Source organism: Zalophus californianus, chromosome 1 (assembly GCF_009762305.2).
Source record: "Zalophus californianus isolate mZalCal1 chromosome 1, mZalCal1.pri.v2, whole genome shotgun sequence".
NCBI classification, from domain to species: domain Eukaryota; kingdom Metazoa; phylum Chordata; class Mammalia; order Carnivora; family Otariidae; genus Zalophus; species Zalophus californianus.
Window position 1 is genome coordinate 72694060 of NC_045595.1, and position 22703 is coordinate 72716762.

General features: G+C 41.3%; 1 protein-coding gene across 1 annotated transcript in view; it reads left to right on the plus strand.

Moving 5' to 3' along the window:
* The window catches only part of GADL1 (glutamate decarboxylase like 1), a 169461-nt gene that overhangs the window by 42317 nt on the left and 104441 nt on the right, over positions 1 to 22703 (plus strand). The window contains exons 6-11 of the mRNA XM_027585487.1: positions 281 to 396; positions 6288 to 6367; positions 6490 to 6544; positions 12075 to 12191; positions 16524 to 16588; positions 16846 to 16927. Coding sequence (XP_027441288.1) covers positions 281 to 396; positions 6288 to 6367; positions 6490 to 6544; positions 12075 to 12191; positions 16524 to 16588; positions 16846 to 16927 — 515 coding nt within the window. The remainder of the gene's footprint in view (positions 1 to 280; positions 397 to 6287; positions 6368 to 6489; positions 6545 to 12074; positions 12192 to 16523; positions 16589 to 16845; positions 16928 to 22703) is intronic.

Below are 22703 nucleotides of genomic sequence, written 5' to 3' on the forward strand. Positions count from 1 at the left end.
TACTGGCCCTTGTCCATAGATTGAAAATTTTAGTTTGGAAAAACTCTGGAATGAGAGAAGAAACCCAAACTTCAGTCTTTGCTGAGATTGGAAATTGCTGTAATTGGGGGTTAGGAAGTGGGTGAGAGTCATGGGTGGGGCATGCTGCTCGGATGACTCTTGGGGGGATCCGTCGTTAGACTAGAACGGCCATAGCCCTTCATGTCTTCCCCTGTGGTTGGCACTTAGGGAGCTATAATTTCATGCTGTAAATATGCCATTTCAATTTTGTTTTTTGCAGGTGGTTCAGTGTCCAATATGTATGCAATGAATTTAGCTAGATACAAATATTGTCCTGATATTAAGGAAAAGGGGCTGTCTGGGTTGCCAAGATTAATCCTTTTCACATCTGCAGAGGTAAAAAATTATTTTTTATATCAAATACAGATTTTCTGAGAAAGCATTATTTAAGGGGGTTTGTTTGTTTGGGACTTCTGATATGCTTTTATCCTATCCGTGTGTGACTAATATGCCTAAGTGTAATGTCATATTTCATTCCAAAGGAAATTCTGATGGGTTTGATTTAAACCCAAACCATTGTCTCACCCTCGTAACCCCTGGCCACTCAATTTTGTACATCACCTTTATTTAAAATTTATGGTCTATAACATTTTTCTCTGAGAAATGAGAACATTCAATTTGAAACTGCTATCTCTTCCTGTAAATCTCTTCTTTGAGTGCCTTATTTATTAGAACTTAGATGATCGCTCGGCTCTGTCAGAAGCCTCACATTTCCTTGTAAAACTGATTGCTTCAAATGTCTAACACAAAGGCTTTTCAAGAGGAAAGGGAGATACTCTGAAATGGTGAACATCACACACCCAGCCCCCACTCCCCACATTGCATGTTGCCACAATCCGCTATGTCTTTTTACTCCTCACCAAAGTAGGGAGGTCTGATTGTGCGTAAGTACATCGGCTTTGAGCTAGGCTGCCTGCGTTCAGTTCTTGTCACCACTGCTAACTATCTGAGTGACCTTGGGAAAGTTGATTAACTCCTCTGTGCCTCAGTTTCCTAATTTGTTAAAATAAGTATCAGCTAGCTGTTGTCTCTAACAAATTAGCCCAAAGCCCAGTGGTGTAGAACTAGAGCTAGATATCATTGCTTAACAAGTCTTGCGATAGCTGGGACTATTCTGCTGCTCTTGGCGGGGCTCCCTTATGTATCTGGGTGTTGGCTGCCCAATGGCTAAGGTAGGAGCGGGCCTGACCAAGATGACTCCAGTGAGGTCTCTCCGCTCCATGCATCTCTCATCCTCCAGCAGGCTAGTCCAGGTGTGTAAGTCATGGCGGGGGTCCAGGGGAAAAACAACATGGACCCCCACCAGGCCTCTTGAGTCTAGGCTCAGAGCTGGTACATGGTCATTTCCACCTCATTTCCTCAGTGAGCCCAGATCCAAGAAGTGGGAAAACAGACTCCATCTTGTAGGTGGACTTGACGCAGAGTCCCCTGGCAAAGGGCATGGACACAGGGAGAAGGGAACCATTTAGGGCCATCATAACCACCCAGGAGCCACATGAGCTTAGTAGTCATGGCTAAGTGGGTTGTGGCAGAGACTGAATGAGCTAATGCATGGAAAGTAGCATCTGGCACATTATAGATACACAAAAATGTTAGCTAGTTTTCTTAGGAGGCGGAGAATTACCTAGCTGTCGTAATGTGGGTAGAATGGATAGCACAGCTGAAGTACAGTCTCATCTGAAAGAGATCACTTTTTTCCTTTCCTCTTCTTGTGCCATTCCAGTGGGTGCCTCTGTCTACCCCACCACTGCTTCCTCCCCCCGTCCCTGGCAGGAAGAGTTCAGCTTCCATACCTTCTCTGATAATCCAAGGCTTCCTGTGAAACACACGAGGCGGGCAAACTCTAAATGTTCTCTCTTATTTCCAGTTGGGCTTTTCTGTATCTGTCATTTTCTTTTACGAGCATGGTTTCCTTTATTATTGCCAAAGGGTAACTTGTGGACGAAGAGGTGGGCAGTGGAAGAAAACCTGGCCGCCACCCCCCCCCCCCATGTTTTCCACCTGCCCTGGCTGACCTTTGCTCTGGTTAGTTCAGTGCCAAGTGCAAAGTGGGCGCAGAGTGTGGGGAGGCGTCTGGAAGAAATCATCAAATCTGAGATTCTTAACGCAGCCACCCAAGGCCCTTCTTCGTGAAAGCTTTTCTAGAGCAAGCGAAGAATGTTTGGGAATGGAGACATCTGGGGAAAACACTTGGTCCTTTGGGATTATTATGGAGTCGAGTTTCCCTTTCTGGGTTCCAGGCTTTGGCATTTCAGTTGGAGGAAGCCAGCATATCCAAAATGCAAAGTCCCTTCTTTTGAATTGTTGCTCCCGTGCCTGAGAAAGCTGATTCAATAGGGCCCCTGCTTTCAGCTCAGTGCTTTTACTTTTGCCTTCTTCATTCATTGGTTTAAAATGTACCTGAGGTCTCTTCTGGAATAATTGCTCTGGAAAGGGAGAAGGAATTCTATGGAAGCCTAGAATAAAGATTATGCCTGGGAGAGATCAGGGACATAGGTGTCGCCGGCAGATTGGGAGTGAAAAGAAATCGAAACCTCACGCAGTTGGGAAAACAGAACTAGTATTATTATTTATTTTTTAATCTCCAGTGGAGATATATATGCAAAAAGAGGTAAATATATATGCCCTGGCTAACATGGCAGCAGAAGATGGAGCCCGAAAACCAAGAACTAAATATACATCTTAGTTTACTTGGGCTGCTGTAACAAAATATCATAGACCAGCTGGTTTAAACAACTGACATTTATTCCTCACTGTTCTGGAGGCTGGGAAGTCCAAGTTCAAGGTGGTGGTAGATTTGGTTATCTAGTGAGAGCCTGTTTTCCTGGTTTGGGGACCACCGTGTGCTCACATGGCCTCTCCTGGGCTTGTGCTAGGGGACAGAGGGAGCGGTCTCTGTCTTCTGTCCGGTAAGGGCCGTAATCCCGTGAGAGCCTTACCCTCGTCACCTCATCCCAGCCTAATCCTACCACATTGGGCGTTAGGGATTAAGCACATGAATTTTGAGGGGACACAAGCATTCAGCTCACATCAATGTGAATGCCACAGAAAAACTCCACAGCTTCAAACACACGATAGCTCCAAATACAGATTTTTACCCCATTCATCCAGACTCTACCTGGTTGCTCATTCCTTTCCCTGCTCTGAGGTCATAATATCTGCATGATTTTAATTCATATTTTGGCAATCACCTTCCCCACTTATTATAACAAATCAATTCATCGATTAAAAACAGAAAAGAATTAAAGACGGTTGTGTTTCCTCAATGGTCTTAAGCCCTGTGTTAGGCTTTTGGCTTTTTGCAAATCTTGTTTGCTTTTGGGTGTTGGCCATGGCCCTGTGGTTATTTTCCTGTACTGTTTATTGGGTGGCCTTCTTTTTCCTGTTTTTTTGTGCCCTCCAGGGTAACCACTCCATCCCCGACTTGTACCATCAAATGCAGAGTATATGCACTCACCACTGGAGGTGTGTTTGCATACTTGAGGTTTTGATTATAATTTCACTGTCCATGGAGCCTTGGAACATCATGATAGAGCTCCCTGCACTGTCCATGTATCCACAGTAGCCTCCCCAGGCTGAATAGGAACCAAAGAGAAGGGACTTTTGGAGAAAAGTAATAAAAGTAATAAATTTGTGGCTTGCTTAGCAGTTAGATATAAATTCCTTGAATTTAAAGAAATTGTAGGTTTATAATTCAAGTCCTTTTGGAGATCAGCATAAAGTAATGATCATTGTCTGCTACTAAAAAGTGAGGGAAGAAGAGAAACCTTGACCTCCCAGGCCAGCCAGCAGTCGGCCTTGTTCCTCTCTAGCAGAATGGAGGCTGCAATGGGGAGAGAGAGACTAGGGTATACTTCTCAAGGTCATGCCTCCTCACATACCTCATTCACTCACCCTCTTGGTGGCTCTTCTCTCTAGGAGAGTCTGACTGGAGTTTGGATGCTAGTGCAGGCATTCTCCCTCAGTGAGCAGGTGCTTCTTAGGACCTCAGGCGGAGCATAGAATAGCCCATCTGAATTCTGACTCTGCTTTGGGAATTGAACCAGCTGTGTGCTCTTGGAGAGGTCCCTGTACTACGTTCCTTTTCATCATTCCGCAACAGAGGACATTTGCAGACCCCGGTTTCCCCACCACCTGGAGCTCATTTGAGCATCAGACTGGTCAGCCCTAGAAGGAGTCCAAGTGCCCAGCACACAATCTATGTGAGGGGGAAAGACGTGGTTCCATGGAAAACCCAAGGTCAAAGAAAAAATCCTTGCAGGAACCAGAAAGGAAAATGTCAGTGCACTTCTGTCTTTCATAGGGGCACTTGCTGTTTCATCATTACAGGAATAAATGCCCCCTGAGATTTTTGCATCTTCCATAGACGAATGAAACCTCGAGGGGAGATTGGGTCTTAGAACGAATGACTGACTTACCTTTTGCCAGAGAGGGGAGCAAATATCATTTGTTTCTAAAGGCAGTAGCTACTTCTGAACTCCGGCCTTCTAGGTTTTTCCTTTCCTTGCAACTACTCAGCACATCTGAAGCATTGCCTTCTTTCTTTCTTTTCTTTTTCTTTTTTTGTCTCTTCCAGGGCTCTTTTCCTCCTCTGATGCCTTTAGATGTTTAGACTTCAGTTTTGCAGACATTTTTTTTTTATCTGTCCCTATCCATTTGAGATTGACATTGGGTTCTACTTTGCCCTCAGGTAGCTAAATAAAGCTGCTCTTCATCAGATTACCAGTTTTTTAATTCAGCAGACCCATTGGTTGGGGACACTCTGCTGTTTTTTAGGGCAAAGTAATGTGATTTTCCTTATTGGCAAATGCCAGTGGAATAGGCTACTCTTTATCACCATGAGATCAATAGTTGGTTGCTAGAATCCAAGTCTCTGGTGACAAATAATTCACCTTGGCTACGGTGGGCTGATGTAGCAAGAGAAAAAAAAAAAGCAAGTAGAGAATTAATTACATTTTCATGTACATTCTTACTGCTCAATATGTGTATGTTCTTTTAACAACTTGAAATTAGTGCATCCTGCAGGCATTTGGCCGTGTCCTATTTGATACCTGGAAATTAATTATGTGGGATGGTTTCATTTTTCCTGGTGGTGTTACTTCTGCATTTATTTTTCCAGAGTTGAAAAAAAAAAAGAGCTTCCAATAAAACTCTCTTGACAAAAGAAGAAAAAAAAATTACCACATTTGAGGGAATATATCAAGTTAAGTGTGAAGGCATGACTACTCTTTTAATGTATTCATACCTACAAATTAAATTACTAAGGTTTTTGGTACAATAATGTCCTTTAGCACCTTCATTTTTCTGGCATGAGAAAGAATTAATTGACCACCTGTCCACACTAATGTATAAAGAGTGACATCTCCAATGTTTGAATGCTAATTATTTTATAGGCTTTATGTAGTAGGGAAGAAAAGGCCCAACAATCTAAGGCATATATTACCATTTCCAGTAAGAACTAGACCAGACCTAATTCTAGAGCCTCTATTAGCCTCCTATTCATGCCAGGGCTGCATAAAGTAAGGTGTCCATAAATTTTTATTACTTTTGTTATTACGATTTTAGCCACATTCCTCTGTGTCTAATTCCAATCTTATATTCAATATTAAATGAGATTGGTCAAGTGTATGATCAGCATTTATAACCCATTGTTTGCTTTTGAAAATAATTAAATTCTTCTGTGGTTTGCGATTTCAATTTTTGAAACAGAGTCTCGCTCCCTACTCAGAGAGTTTTGAGTCAGCAGTGGACTAGATTCCGTTTCCATTAATGTTGAGTATTATTAGTAGCATCAAGAGAAACTTCTCTGAATGTCAGGGAAAAACAACAACTTCCGGTGACCAAGTTTGTTCCTTAGACCAGGCTCTGTGCTAAACCCTTTACATATACTAACCCATTGAGTTCTATGAAAAGCAGATGAATTAGGCACTGACACACCCACCTGAAATTAGCAAATTGAGGCTTGGAGAGTGTACATTATGTTCTCAAGATTACATAGCTGTAACTGGGAAAACTTGAAACTATACCCTGGTTTCTCTGACCCCAACCAAAGTCAGTGTTTTCAACCGCTATATTAAGGAGCTTGTTTGAATTATTACTTTCTTTTTCTTTTATGCAATAATGTTCCAAAGATTGGGCTCAGCCATATGACTTCAGATAATAAGCAATGGTTTTTTTCATGCTGTGTATTCATGTTTTCTTTTTCCCCCTTGTCCCTTTTAATTTAGTGTCATTACTCTATGAAGAAAGCAGCCTCCTTTCTTGGGATTGGTACAGAGAATGTTTGCTTTGTGGAAACAGATGGAAGGTAATGGGGACAGGATCCGGAAGCCTGGTGGGCGGAGGGGAGAATTCATGCTTTTTAAAAAGCAGTACCAATGTTTGTTCATGACTAAACATACCTGAGTGCCTCAAATCTGTGTCTCCTAGAGGTAAGATGATACCTGCGGAGCTGGAGAGGCAAATCTGGCAAGCCAGCGAAGAGGTGAGAGGGGGAGGAAAATGTAGGCACGCGTCTGGGTATGAGGGAGGGAATGCAAACAGCCAGAATCGTTTGTGTGTGTGGGAGAGAGAAGAAAGCTTGTTAGAATTAAAATAGGGAAACTCATTTACAGATGTTCTATTTCCAGGTGCTTGGCTCTCCATGTTCTGTGCAGTTTCTCAGATGTTCTCATTCCCGGGTGGCTGGAGCCTATTAAAATGCTGACGTCACCATATTCCCGATTCTTGCCTAGAATTAGCCTTAAAAGATGAGCCCAGCCTCTCCAGCAGGGCCCCTGCATCCACTCTCCTACCTAACTACGGGCTGAAGTTCTGGAGGCCAGGCCAATTGTCTCTGGGTTGCCTTCAGAATGATTTCGATTTCTTGATCAGTCTGTGCTCCAGGTTGCTTCCACCCAAAGCCCATCACAGGAACCATCACCCTGTCTTGGGTCTGTGTCTAGTAGGTCAGGTCTGGCAGAATGTCTGCTCTTCCTTCGCTGCCACAATATATTAAAGTTGGCATGGCCATTGCTGGGATGGCAAGGCCTTGCCCTACTCACCTGCTATACTTCAGCCAAGGCTGGGCCCTGACACGTTTGTGGTGTGCCGTTGCCTTGGTGGCAGCCATCTTGCTTCTTGGACCAAAAGCCCGCTGGATTAGGTGCACCTGCTTCACTGCTTCCTCCCATCCCACCACAACTGTCACTGCTCTCGGAGCTTCAAACTGTTCCCCCACAAGTTTCCAGTAGGTAGCAACAGAGTTGGGTGCGAAAACGCTAAGGCTGCTGACAACTGAAAAGCCTTGTTTTGAGCTGGGATAGAAGTATCTCTCTCTCTCTCTCTCCCTTTTTTTTTTTTTTTGTTTAAAGATTTTATTTATTTATTTGAGAGAGACAGTGAGAGAGAGAGAGAGAGAGAAAAGAGTGTGCTCTTTTGTCTCTTCCAGGGGGAGGGGCAGAGGGAGAAGCAGGCTCTCCACTGAGCACAGAGCCTGACATGGGGCTCGATTCCAGGACCCTGGGATCATGACCTGAGAGGAAGGCAGACACTTATCGACTGAGCCACCCAGGCGCCCCGAGGTGTATCTCTCCTTATAGGATTCCACACTCTAAGAAAGATAGGCTCTTTTATTTTTGCTTTTTGTTTTAATACATTTCTGTTATTTTATTTTTAAGTTTTTCATAAAAATCACCTTGTCACCAGAGCATGCTAGTTCACTGTATTTGGTTTGAAATTCTGTACTTAAAAATTCTTTTCTTCTTTTAAAGATTTTATTTATTTACTTGACAGAGAGAGACACAGCAAGAGAGGGAACACAAGCAGGGGGAGTGGGAGAGGGAGAAGCAGGCTTCCCGCGGAGCAGGGAGCCCGATGCAGGGCTCGATCCCAGTACCCCGGGATCATGACCTGAGCTGAAGGCAGACGCTTAACGACTGAGCCACCCAGGTGCCCCTCTACTTAAAAATTCTGCCTTTATTACAGGTGTACTGGCTTCAGTTGTGTGTCCTTAGTTCTATATTTATCTCCCTCTCTCTTTTTTTTTTTAACATTCCAATAACAAGAGGACTTGAAACCTGTCTGGTGAGACAGATTATCAGATTTCATTCACTCTTGGGTAAAATTCTGTATTACAACCTGTTTGTTCTGCTGTGAACCACGGATAGTGTGTTCTAATTTTATCTTTTTTTTTTCTAGTTTTATCTTCTACAGAAGTTCCTATCAAAGAGAACTTTGTTTATGTCATCAATGCTTCTTGGTGGGGTGAGGGTGTGTGTGGAAATACTGACTGTGATTTCTGTGGGGTTCATATGATTCCTTCCTTCCTCTCTCCCCCCTCTCTTTTCCTCTTCTTTCTTTCCTTCTTGATTTGTAAACTTTTCATTATGGAAAATTTCAAATACATAAAAACTAATCTAACGAGCCTCTATATACCCATCATGCAACTTCAACAACTGTGAGCTTCTGCCCTCTTCTGCTTCTGCTCTCTTTTCTCTGTACCCCATCCTCTCCCACCGCCACTAAATTAGTTTGAAGCAAATCTCACACATCATACCATTTGATCTATAAATAGTTCAGTATATCTGTAAAAAGGTATGTACTCTCTCTTTATTAAAAGAAAAAAAAACCACACACCATTACAAGAAATAAATTCTTAGTATCAGCAAATTTTCATTCTATATTAAAATTTTTCCTCTTGCATTTTTTTAATAGCTGGCTTGTTTGAATAAGGATTCAAGGTCCATATGTTGCATTTGGTTGATTCATCACACAAATCTTTTCTAATCTGTAGCTTCTCCCTCCTCCTTTTTTCTCTCTCCCTGCAATTGATCTGTTGAAGAAACCAAGTCCTTTATCTTGTAGAGTTTTCCACAAGAGTTTTGTGGATCTTGTAGATTATGTCAAGAATTTGAGAATCTAAGTGCTTCCTCCCCTGTACAACCTATCTGTTCTCTATATTTCCTGTAATTTGGCAGTGGGATCTTGAGACTCAGTGGGATTCAGATTGGAAATTTTACCAGGAAGGCTTCACAGGTGGCATTTTGTCCTTCAATCAGGACACATCTCCCGTCTCTTTTCGTGCTAACATTGATCAGTGGGTTCTTGTATTCTGGGTGCATCTATTACAGAGCTCCGCATCAGCCTCTCACCTCATGATTTTTGCTGCCATTGATGATCACTGTCTAGACCCATTATTTCATTGGGTGATGTTCTTATTTGTTCTCTCATTCCTCCTTCATTCAGTAGGCTTACCACCAGGAAGGAAAACCTTCCCTCATTCTTCTTTGGTTTCCCTAAGGAAACCGTTTGCACAACCAGGGCAGGATAAATGATTGATTCTTCCCCCTTGTGTACCAGTTTTCAGAATAGTGAGTTAGTTGCCTCGCATCTCCTAAAGACAGCCAAAATGATTTTTCTTTTTTAGAATCATTAGGAATAATCTAGCATATTTGATGGGTTTCATTCCAAGGCAGTCATTGTTATTTTCTTTTTTTTTAATATTTTTTTAAATGTTTTATTTATTTATTCATGAGAGTCAGACAGAGAGAGAGAGGCAGAGGCAGAGGGAGAAGCAGGCTCCCCGCCTAGCAGGGAGCCCGATGTGGGACTCGATCCCAGGACCCTGGGATCATGACCTGAGCCGAAGGCAGATGCTTAACCATCTGAGCCACCCAGGCACCCCTAGTCATTGTTATTTTCATTGTTCAAATTTTTGTTTGTTTTGGCAATGAAAGTACATGAAACTGACATATCCTGAAGTTGAGAACTTGAAAAGAGAAGTTTTGAAAAAGTGAAAATTGCTTTAGGCACATTCAAAAGTAGGGCCATGGAGTGAGAGTTGGTATGTCTCCTCAGTTTTCTTTCAAGTTAGTTAAAACTTGAGCCTGGATTCACCAAGGACAAACCTTGTATCCATTCTGAGATAATACCTGGTGATTAGTTTATTTACTTTTTTTTTTTTTTCAATAGCTTTAGGCCTAGCTCTTTTGTGTCAAGCTTTGAGATCATATTGTTACAGATGTGGGGATGGTACATCAATTTTTTTTTTTTCCTGCTGGGATTCAGTTCCCTGGCCCACCACAATCCATTACAAATCTGTTGAGCAGTGACCTTTACTTGACGCCATTCCAAAGATGGTGAAAACCACAGAAGCATCAGAGGTTCTAAAGTTCTCATGAAAAGATCAGACTTGTATAACCACTGAATATTTGAAAGTATTTTTTGTGTATGAGTGTTTCACATGACAAACTTTCTTAGGGAATACAGTTCATCAGCAGCACACAATCAATACTGTTTCCACTGAATTTTCTCATTAATAGCAGGAGATACAAGAAAGGAAAAAAAAGAAAGTTGGAAGGTTAAATCCAGATTGCAAAAGTTTGATGTCTGGGGCCTGATATTTATAGCTAGATTGTTAAAAAGGTGAGGAAAACTCATTAATAGGCTATAATAGCTTGCAAAAGTATTTTCTCACAACTGCCAGGGTGTCACATAGTTTATGAGGAACACTCCAAACATTAAAGACACCTTCCATGTTTTTAGGAAATTACTTTTTCTCTTCCTTTTAATGATTGATGTAAATCTGGTCTCATTTTATTTCGGTCACTGACATGATAAAGATGTAATCTGGGGGTAGTTGAGCAGAGGGAAGAATTCCCAAAGCAGGTGGTTTCCCCAGGGGCTCCATCACCCACTGGCCCTGCTCTAACAGTTTCCTGTGGACTGGATTCCATATGTCACAACCGTCTCCCCAGAGGGCAAATGGATTCATTGGGTACCATCACTTTGTTTCCTTTGCATCTCCATATAAAGATGAGGCCCAAGTGTCATTGCTCTGCCCCACTTTCTATTGAGAAATAACTTCTTTCTGTCAAAGGTCAGCTAAATTGGAAGGAGTCTGGTTCAAAAAGAATAACTCCTGACATTAAATGGGACATAAAAATATATTGCAAGAACAACTGAGCTTTAAGATAAAACCGAGAGAACAAAATGACTCCATCCTAAATGGAGGTAAAATGACTTTCATAGGCAGGGAGCGCTCTTGTCCCTTAGTCCTCAAGTGCTCTAGTCTTAGGGCTCTCATCCCTTCCTCAACCCCTACCTTTGTCTGCAAATTGTCCCTCCAGGGCACTTCCACAGTGAGCAGTACATCTTTGCTGACATGCTGGGGCAAATCTGTGAGGAAACAGCCTCACGCTCTTCTCTCTACTTGGCTGTTATAAAGTTCCTTATGGGGCCAGGGTGTTTGGCTAGCTTGGCCGGAATTACCATCCATCTCTGTGTGTGTTCCCACAGTCTCCCTTCTCCCCCCGCCACCTCTGTTGCCCTCTGGCACCTCTTCACTCTATAAGGTGCAGCCATCAGCTGTATGAAGAGGCAGAGCCATGGTAGGAGTGATGCAGGTTCTCTTTTCTAGAACATTCTAATGGATTTCTCTGTTGGGGCACCCATTTTGGAGAGTGTATCCTGATGAGGTTACACTATCCCCGTTTGTTGCCAATTTGTACCTGATCACTCTTTTTGTTTTGTAACTGCACTTACTTGATAAGGAGACAGGCAGACAGACCTCTGTGGTTTGCACCTCGAGCTGTTTATTTTCCAATCATCTTTGTTTTTATTTTGTGGAGATGTAACAATGCTGGCATTTGGGCCCCACTGAATCACCCCCAAAAGGAGGTAGGAATCACACAAAAGGCCATTTTGCAATTGCAGTGGAGGTTACTCACTTTGTATGTGGGAAATCTAAAGAACAGAAAACACTTCAGAAAGTAAATGAGAGTCAAAACAGTTAAAGGTGCATGTGGAGTTGGGACAAAAGACTCTTGTTGTCATAGCATAGTCTCGGTTTCCTTGACCTCTTTCAAAGGACAAGGGGCCATGTTGTAGAGAAGCTGAAAAACGCTGTGTCTAAATGGTTACCTCCAAGGGAACCAGATAAATTTTTGTCTGCATAACCATTATGTTTACCAACCTACTACAGGACAGACTTAGTGGTGATGGTGACGGTTCTTGTGTGTGGGTCCTCCTCACAGGGAGCAGCTCCGTTTCTCGTCTGTGCCACATCTGGTACAACTGTGTTGGGAGCCTTTGATCCTCTGGATGAAATAGCAGACATCTGTGAGAGGCATGGCCTCTGGCTTCATGTGGACGTAAGTGCATTTGTATGTGCGCGTCGGGTTAACTTTCTAGTCTATTTGCAGCTTTGGTGGGAAACCTTTTGTGTTCTCAGAAACTAGACGTGAGGTCCCCAGCTACTTTTATTTAAGTCTGTATTTCTAATTAAGGGAAATAAATCTGCCCTTTTCCATAAGGTAATAGAGAAGAAGATGCCAAGACTTGATGTAAATTTTGGTTTTGTTTTCCAGAGTCCATTTTATTTCCTCTTCTCCCATGAACCATTCTCTTTGGTCCCTTGCATCTGCTGTCACCGAGGCAGCATGGGATGAGGGACACATTGAACTACAAAATCAAGAGACTTTGACTTTGGGCTCCAATCGGCCTCTTCTTCATTGCAACCTTCGTTGTTTGGGCTTTGGTTTCATTTATAAAGAGGGAAGTGGCTGATGTGGTCTGTAAAGTATCTTCTAGCTCTGAGATTACATGGTTCCAATGAGCCGGAAAATGCAAACAGCTGCATTAATAATTGCATGCTATCATCAAAGCAGGTTTTATCTGGATCCACCGTAGACAATTATTTGAGAGGGATTGGGATAACTTACATTCTTCATAATTTTTTGACTTAAAGAATTGGCTTTTTTTTTCTAATTTTGTAAGTCCTGGGGTTGTTCATAATAAATTTTTTTCTTAATTAAAGGTAACTCTTTAAGTTCTACTCATCCAGGGTTAAAAATCTGAATTCAGACAGTTATGAATGCTTGTTGAGCTTTTTGGGTTTTCTTTTTTCTTTTCTTTCTTTTTCTTTTCTTTTCTTTTTCTTTTTTTTTTTGTAAAACTAGGAGCTAATTAGTTGGATTCAATCCAATAGAAGGGACAGTTGAACTTGCTGATGACACTATAGGGAACTTTCTTCTGGTAAGTGAATGATTCATAGCCTACTTAGCAGAAAAAGAAAGAACACTATTTTTGACTTTTTGAACGGAAGGTAACAGCATTTGGGGGATATACCCACACATACTTTTATAGTTTGTATGATCTTAGGCTTTCAAAGTAAAGTGTCTTCGTTACAGAGAGAATTTTTCAGCAGCTCAAGGCTTTCATTAAGCATATGCTGATACTCGGTAAAAGCAGCCATGATATAAAGCTCACTCAAGTTACAGGCTCTATTAGTGATGCCAGTGGCAGTCCTTCAGGTAGATTATTTGTGACTTTAAATGGGATTGTAGCATTTGTATCTGTTCACATTTCAACTTTTATTGATTTTTATAGACTTCGGAGCATAATAATACATTATGTCCTAAAAGATCATATGAAGTGAGTACTTTGTGACTGTGGAAATAAGGGGGGAAAATCAAGTCTATCAGCAGTTGTACTTAAAAATTCCATTCTCATAAAAGGAACATCAAATATGGATTGTATAGTTTATGCAAAGCATTGCAAGTACAGCAATTTCTAAATTGGGAGTGAGATTAAGAGACTTAAGAGAGGCTCAGAGAGAATTGTGACTTAGAAGTATGAATGAAAACCTCCCTAGATTTTCTAAAAAAAAAAATGGAGGTGGGATTTTTGAAGGAAACCCTTTTATGAGGAAATGTTTAAGCCACACAAATTATTCGATTTACACATAGTAGGCATCTAGTAGTAGTAGACAGAATTGGACAACAGTTTATCTGACCTGGTAAAGAAATTAACTCTCACATTGAGACAATATTCACTCACGCTTTAATGTGACAGGCTGGATATAAGGTAATATTACATTATATCGCTATTCTAATAATACTGAATCTGTTGATAAAATTTGATAAAGGAGCACGTAGCTTATCTTGAAGAAACTTCATACACCATGTATAGTTTATTAACCTTAAAGATAAAAATCAACAAAATTGCAGTAGTTACCTTGGCCTGTTTGAAATTTTCTAGAAAATATTTTAAAAATCCTTTGAAATATTAAAACTGGCATCTACTTTATCTTTTTCTAACTGTAATTATGGTTGCTGATCCTCCTGGGCGTTTCATAAAATCGAGTTGCCCTGCACATGTAACATATTTTATTCATTCTAAGATGCACTGGTTTTGTTTACATTTTTACAGAGCTGAAGTTGGTATGTTGATGTTATTTTTTTTTCTTTCTTTGTGGTACACAAAAAATGGAGAATCTTAACATTGGATAGTGTCTTATGTTTGGTTAATTACAATGCTTCTTTACACAACAGCATAAGGAAAACTTTAGTTTTCTCTTTCTCCAGGAGGGCAAATGTTACTTCAGCCTCTGCCTCAGACTAGAAAGTTCCGGCTGGTCTGGCTCTTCTCTGAGGCAGAGGCTGTGGCTGCTGCAAAACTTGGTGCTCCCAGCAGAGCGTCCTCACGTGTCCCACCCACTCTTCGTTCCAAGTCCCAGGGGAGGTAGGAAACACTGTATTTAAAGTCAGGGGCTTTAGAAGCTGCCAGCTCTCAGTTCCACCCTTGCCTCCACTTCCCTGTGTGGATTGGTCTTACTATTAATTTCTTAACTCATAAATGAATTAAAGAGAAAAATGTTAAGTAACATGGTAAGTGTGGTGCCCAACAGGTAGGTCTAGCTCCCTAAATGACAGCCCCCCCCCTGAGGTGAAAAACCTTGCTTCTTCAACATTTAGGTAATTGGTTTGCTGTTTTTGCAAGTTTGAGGGCTAGGAATTCAGAAAGTGAAGCAAACAGAAGTAGGGCACTGCCCTCAGGGCTGTGGTTCTTCTCCCGTCAGCTCTTTTGAGGACCAAGTCTGTGGAGGAGCTGTTCCTGACCCTGCCAAGCCCCTCTAAACCAGGGAGCTAATGCCTCGAAAGAGTTGATGTGATTTTAAAACTTCCATGCACTAGGATTGGGAGCATTTGTTTATTTTTGGGGGGAGGAATAGGAGGCACAAGGCGGTACAGGAGAAGGGAAGGTGTGTGAGTGTGGTGTGCGAGGCTCCTGAGCTCACCTCCTTCCATCACCCTCAGCTCCCCACGCTGTATTCTACCACGGGGACCTAAGCTATGATGTTATCCTGAAGCAGGAATGGGCTTTGGCTCCCAAATCTAATACTTAATGCCTGTGAGACCTCGGACAAGTCACCTCCCACCTCTGAACCTTAATTTTTCCACTAAAAGTTTGAGGTAATAATGACTCCATTCCCAAGGCAACACTGTGTGGTTTCGATAACCATGGAGGCATTCAACAGAGCCCCAGCTGGTCCCCTCAAATTGCCTCACAGCCATCACCCTTCCTCACCCTACAGATTAAAACTTAGAAGTCTGCTCAATTGCAAGGACCAGACTGACTTCCTTATTAGTCACATTGATCCCCCTCTATTCCCTCCAGACTTCCTGACTGTGGGGCTTCCTTCCATTTCCTACTTTCAGCCATCTTGTCCTTTGTTCATAATGTGTAAGTCTCCAGTGTACATCTTCCCAAAGTCCTGGGCTTCCTTTCTCTCACTCTTAGATTTTTGATGGGCAAAGCCTTCTGAAAGCTGTTTGGCTGAAAAGATCGAATTAATAGGATCCACCTAGGCCCTTTCTCGTTGGCCATGAGTTCCTGTGTACCCCTCTATCCACCCTGTCAAGCACGAGCCGCATTTATTATTCCAAAGATCAGCCCTCAGCCCATGCCTCACTATCAGCATTTGTACGTTGTGTCTGGGAGAACACCAGCCGGCATTGCCAAGCATATTGTCTACTTTACTCTTCAATATGGAGAACAAACTGGTGGTTGCCACACAGGTGGGTTGAGGGGCGGGTGAAATAGGTGAAGGGGATGAAGAGGCACAAAATTCCTGTTATAAAATAAAGAAATCACAGAGATGAGAAGTACAGCATAAGGAAAGTTGTCAATAATACTGTAATAACGATGTATGGTGACAGATGGTGACTACACTTATCTTGCTGAGCACGCAGTGATGTATAGAAGTGTCAAATTACTATGTCGTACACTTGAAACTAATATATAACACTGCATAGCAGCTATGCTTCAATAGTGATACTGCAAAGTAAAAACAAAGGAGATTTTCTCTTTTAGATTCTAGATTAGAGAAGGCATAGACTGTGTCTTTTAAATCACTTCTTTGTCCACACACAAGCCAACAGGTAAATATACCAATTTTTTTATGATGTGTGAATTTAAATCCTAGGGGTCCATGGGTGGCCATCTACTGTGATGAGGCTCTCCTTGCCGGAGGGAGAGCCAGTGAGCAAAAGTGTTTGGTGTGTACATTGCTTAACATCTGCTTAAAACAAAGTGTGGAGTAAGGCACATCAAGGTTGTCACTCAGAGTTTTCTATGTCAGTGGACTGGCCAACAAATAACATTGAAATAACATTGTTGTGATTATGTAAATATCTCAACAGGCTTCTTGGGGTGGCTCAGCTTTGATGTCGAGGAAGTACCGCAGGCTTCTGCAGGGCATCCACAGGTAAATGTTGTTTGGGGGCCCAGCACCTCTTTTTTAGGCGAGGGAACCTCTCTGGATCTTGCACACTTAAGTGACACGGTGAAAACACAGAGACAAAGTAACTGTTTTCCTTGAAAACTCCAAGCTCCCCCAAAGGACTCAAACCAGCAATCCCATTGAGAACTTGAATACTTATGCTGCTAATGAAAGTATTCTTTCCTCCAGTAGAAGCACATTAAGTTCCCTCCTTCCCTTGTCCTTTTTCTTTTGCATAACAGAGCTGACTCCGTGGCCTGGAACCCCCACAAGATGCTGATGGCTGGAATTCAGTGCAGCGCTCTCCTGGTAAAAGACAAATCTGTGAGTTTTCCTCTTCTGGCCTTTGGGCTTCGAAGGGGGTTAAACTAGTTTGCAGAGGACTCATTTTTGCTTACATTTTGGTGCTTTGGGACCGATATAGATGAAGGTCTTTGGTAAATGTTGGTGGCATGGAAAGGAAAAATAAACAGACTCAGATAAAAAAAAAAAATCTAGTGTTTCTGCTCAGGTGATTCTGTGGATTAGATTTCGGTATTTACATAATCTCATTAGTTATAGCAAAATGGTCTCTCTTGCCCTCATTTGGATTATATTTTAAAGCTCAGTTTTAAACATTGCCAAGATTTTGTTCTCCTTGATTAAGTCTGGGATTTAAGTTATCTTGAAACTTCTGCTTGCTGAGAAAGTGGAACAGATGTGTGTCATACATTAAATTGAATGCCTAATATGCTTAGCTAGGGCTTAACAGTGCATTTATACAAGAAGATGTTAGTTCAGGGCTGATCACCGAACATGGATTTATTACCTTCTTTGGGAACATTGCGGGGAGTTTGGAAACGTGTCTGGATCATGGTGGGGCAAGTGGGAAGGAGTTGCTGAGTTTCTCCTGGCCACAGGTATAAACCCCATGTATTTTTTTCTGGGTAAAATAAGGATTCTTGTGGGAAGTGGCCCAGGCTGGGAAGTGCCACTTCATTCTTAGAAATGCCTCCTCAAGATATGTGTGCAGCATGTGGGTGATCTTTCTCAGCCATCTGTTTACATTTTTTTCTTAGGGGACTCCCTTTGCCAATGCTAAAGTCATTTTCTCTTTTTGAGGAATTTTATTTCAAATGAAAGCCATATTTAAAATTAAAACCTAGTCTTGCATGTGCAGATATTTACAACTCTCTTTAAAAATGAATTGTGACATTTGTATGTCAGAGCCCTTTGTGTTTTGAGATGCCCAAACAGAATACGGTAGGGGCCAAGGGCAGGCCTCCCAAACTGTATCCCAATGGCATATTGATTATTTTGAATGGAAGGTACTTGGGAATTAGCCAGTGCAAGAACACTGGGGCCCCCTCTGTCCTCCTGAAAGCAAGAAACAAATCTCCCTTATGAAAGGTACCCTCCCCGTAGTAAGAAGTAAGAAGACATCTTACCACCAGAGACGGCAACTTTAAGGCCAAGAAACCTGTAGAAACAAACCTGTTACTTTTTTACTAATCCACTACCTCAGCCCAAAATCTGCTTAGAATTCCTTACTAATTAAAACTCCCAAACATCTGTTTTCTTTATCCTGTCCATTCCTCACAAATTTATTGTCTCACTGTCTGAAATGTATAAAAACAGCTGTGGTCATTTGTTTGAGTCTCAATCTCATTATTTGGCCTCCATGTGCGCATCATAAAACTTGTTTTGTTTTGTTTTTCCTGTTAATCTGTCTTCATGTAAATTTAATTCTTAGTCTAGCTAGAGGAACCTAGGACAAAAAAAAATTTCTTCCTCCCCTTCAGGATCCATCAGAAACTATGAACAGGTTCTACACTTAGAGATAGAGACACTTTCAGAAATATGAATTGATTTCCTAATATTTTATGAGGTTGGCTATTGTTGGCTATATTCAATTCCATTTCACTTTTTTGCATTTAACTGCTTAAGTTATGACTTCATTTTATAACGGAAAGGTAGTTTAAGATTACTTTATCTTTGTGAACCAAGGAACATCCTCAGGTTACCCGTACTTACATATTTAGGACATGATGGAGTTAGGAATAGACCAAGGTTTTCCCTTGCTCTAGATATAAGAACAAAAATATGTCAAGCATCCCTTATGTGCCAGACTTTCTACATCTGCCTTCTCCTCAGTCAGCTGATCTGAATGACATCCTTATCTGTTGGTGTGATGCTCTCAGAAGTAGAAAATTCAGACCCCAAATTTTATGACTACTCTTTATAATAATGTTCTAGCTCTTATACGTTTTTCTTGTCAAATGATATTTGAGTGATTTAGCCAAGAGTTGATTTGCATTTATGTACTTGAGGCAACTCAAAATTTTCTAGATCATCTAACTCTATTACAGGGCTGATAATTTTATTTTACTTTTTTAAAGAATTTATTCCTGGATCTCAATAAAAACAACACCCATGTCAACTCACATGGCAGGAATTAAGACGTTAGGAAAATTGCATGCATTGTGCAAAGGATTGAACACTTTTACCATTTTTTTAAAATAAAAGATTATTTTTAAATTAACTGGAATGGAGACTGAACCATGAGAGATGAGATATGACAATCAGCTTAAGAAGTTTTGCATTGGCCATCTTCTGTCTCTCTTGTACCTATTTTCTGCCTCTGTTCTCTTTCATACTCATTCATTCATCATTCAAGCAACACTAACTGACTTCCTGTGTAGGCCAGGTGCTGTGCTAATTCTGGGCTTATGAAAGAGAAACATTCCCAGTAGTCAAAGAGCTCATAATCTTACAGAGGAGACAATGAACAAAATGTTCCTATTTAATTCTTTATTATTTTGATAAGTGGTCCGAGGATGTGTTAGATGCTGTTGATCATGTGTTCTATAGCCATTCCAACCTCCTTCCCCTCTCCCTCCCGATACCCATCTAACCAGGCTCCCTTGCACTGGGAACCACCATATGACAGTTGTGTTCAGTACGTTATAGAGGAAATGTGAGGAGGCTCTTGAGAAAGGTTTTACTTGCAGCTAGGGGTGATACACATAAGAGGAGAGCATCCTCTCCCTTACTTCTGTCTTGAATGCTGTTGATTCAGAGCATGATACATGGAGCTCTGATAGCCACCTAGCAACCATAAGATGATAAGAACGTGCACAGAATGGCAGAGCAGAAAGGGGACAAGTTGTGGTCTTGAATAACAATTTTGAAATGTTTCATGAATCCTGGAAGTGATGACTTGCAAACATTTTGTGGTATGGGGGTCATTAAATGTTATTATTGCTGAAACCACTTCCCTTGGGTAATCTGTCTCTTGCGGCCAAATGCACTCCTATCTGATACAGAACAGAGTGTGGTACCCAGAGAATACATAGCAGGGGGACCTGGGATGTTTCGGGTGGAAGAAACAGAACATACACAGTTTTTAAGAAAGGAAGGTCCTTTTCGTTTTGTTTTATTTTTAATATTTTTAAAGATTTTATTTATTTGAGAGAGAGAGAGCAACTGAACTGGGGGGGGGGGGGGAGGGGCAGAGGGACAAGCAGACTCTCCGATGAGTGCAGAGCCCGACGTGGGGTTCAATCCCAGGACCCTGAGATGATGACCTGAGCCAAAGTCAGATGCTTCATTGACTCAGACACCCAGGTGCCCCAGGAAGATCCTTTTGATTTTAGGAACTGAAAAAAGTCCATTGTAGCTGAAGCACAGAGAATAATACTAAGACTGACATGAGACAAGGTAGTGGATAGAACATGCAGAGTCTTCCACCATTTTAATGATTTTAGACTTGATCTTCAGAACAAAGAAAGAATTTTAAAACCACGGAGTAATCTGAAAAGATTTTCATTTAAGACAAAGAATTGGAGGTGGACAAGAATGGATGCAAGAATAAGAAGAAGCTTGCAGTATCCAAGCAAGAGTTGATGGCAGGGGAGATGGAAAAATGTGATGAAATTCAAGATCTACTTTACCACTCCACTGGATAGGGCTGAATTACCAGTTATATGTGGGAGATGAGGAAGAAGCAAGTGTCATAGTTGACTATCTGCTTATTTTTTTTTTTTAAGATTTTATTTATTTGACAGAGACAGACACACAGTGAGAGAAGGAACACAAGCAGGGGGAGTGAGAGAGGGAGAAGCAGGCCTCCTGCCGAGCAGGGAGCCCGATGCAGGGCTTGAACCCAGGACCCTGGGATCATGACCTGAGCTGAAGGCAGACGCTCAACGACTGAACCACCCAGGCGCCCCAGACTATCTGCTTATTGATATGGCAACTGAGTGAATGTTCCTATGTGGGCAGATGGAAATTGCTGGAGGAGGAGAAGATTTGAGAGTGAAATATCTTGATTTTAGCATTGGCTACATTAAATTTGGGGTTCCTATGAAGTTTTCAAGTGAAAGCAGTTGACATGTAGATCCAGAGCTAGGAAAAGGGGTCTGGGCTGGAAAAGTATATTGGGAGTGGTTGACACGTAGATGTTCTCCAAGGTCTCTGAAGTGGAATGGATTGCCTTGGGAGGACCTCGGGAGTGAGAAGAAAAGCCGGTATAGAACTTAGTCCTGAGGAGCTTCAGAGTCTTTGAAAGCTGAGGTTGGAACGGCCAGGGAGATAGGAGGAACATCAGGAAAGAATGTCACTAATGAAATACTCTTTGAGGGTTGAGTATTATGAGGAGTGTGCATGACTGTCACCCTTTGTGTTGAAGCTGAAATGTCACCTCCTTAAGGAAGAGATCCCAGACTCTCCAGCTGGACTGGCATCTCCCCATTATTCTTTCTCAGACCCCGTGCCCTTCCTGTGAGGGCACATCATGATTTGTAATTATGATTTCCCGTGTATTAACTTCTCTTCTTTCTAGAACATAAGCTGTTTGAAGATAGGGACTATGCCATCATATATGCCGCTGTATCCGCAGTGCCTAGCAAGGATTCACTGAACAAAGACAAAATTAAAATTCACTGAAAAATTTAATGCTTAAATGAATGAAAAAGCCTCAGAAATATTTGCCATCATGTCAGCAATTACTAGCAGTTCCCAGTTTCTCCCCTCTCCCAAATTATTCCTTTTGAGAGCTCTGAGATAACAATGATGAAAATTGCAATTGATGAGTTTTATTGCCATGGTCCTAACACAAGGCTTGAGCGTGCCTCCAGTGGTAATTGATGAATAGCGGTTTTAATTTGGACTTACTTCTCCAGTTAATGGAAGGGGATAACTCTAGTTAAAAGAAGGCAAATTACTTAGTGAGTATACTTCTGTTAGGGGAAAAACTAATTCCCTAATTTGTACCCTCAAAGCCCTGACATTCACAATGCTGTTTTCCTGATTGACCAGCTGTGGTGTTTGCATTTTGAATGCCCTGTGTTAGTAAAGAAGACTACTTCCAAAACCAAGCCGAGCTGCTCCTCTCAGAGTTGTACTATCACTGACCGTCTATGCATCATAGGGACAAAAAGAAAATCAGACATTAAAAAAACAAACTGTGATTATAAATAGGTTGACTTCAGATGTAAATGCTGGCACTACATGGCTGTTTTGGATCAAAGACAATTTTGATGCTTTGATCTAAAAGAAAAGGCAATATATCCTAAGAATCAGTTGCATAGATGGGGAAAATCTCAATATTGGCTTTTTGATTTTTAGTGGAACTTTTTAGTTAAAAAAAAAAACTGACAGATATATGAGAATGAGAAACATGCTAATCAGATGACTTTTTGAGTAAAGATTTTTTCCTCTCCATTTCTACCTACCATTATCACCTGATATTAACTCATAGGCACTTCCAGTTTTATTGAACAATTTCACTGAACGATTTTTTTTTTTTTAGAAAGACTATGTTGATCTTGTGGATTTTTTTTATTATGTCCGTTCAGATGCATCATAGATGAATCAGAAAATTCAGATATGGAGAAAAATGAAAAAAAAAGTGACAGGATACGATACTTGAAGATGCCCTCTTACGCATTTTCTTCTGCACATATACATTTAAGCGTATACATGTGCACATACCTAATCTAAAAAAAATATAACATATTTTGCTTTTGGCATGTTCTTTTTGTTCACCCAAATGTTTTTTGTTTAGCTAATATGCATTCTATACATTTTTTTAAGAAGATTTTATTTGTTTATTTGTCAG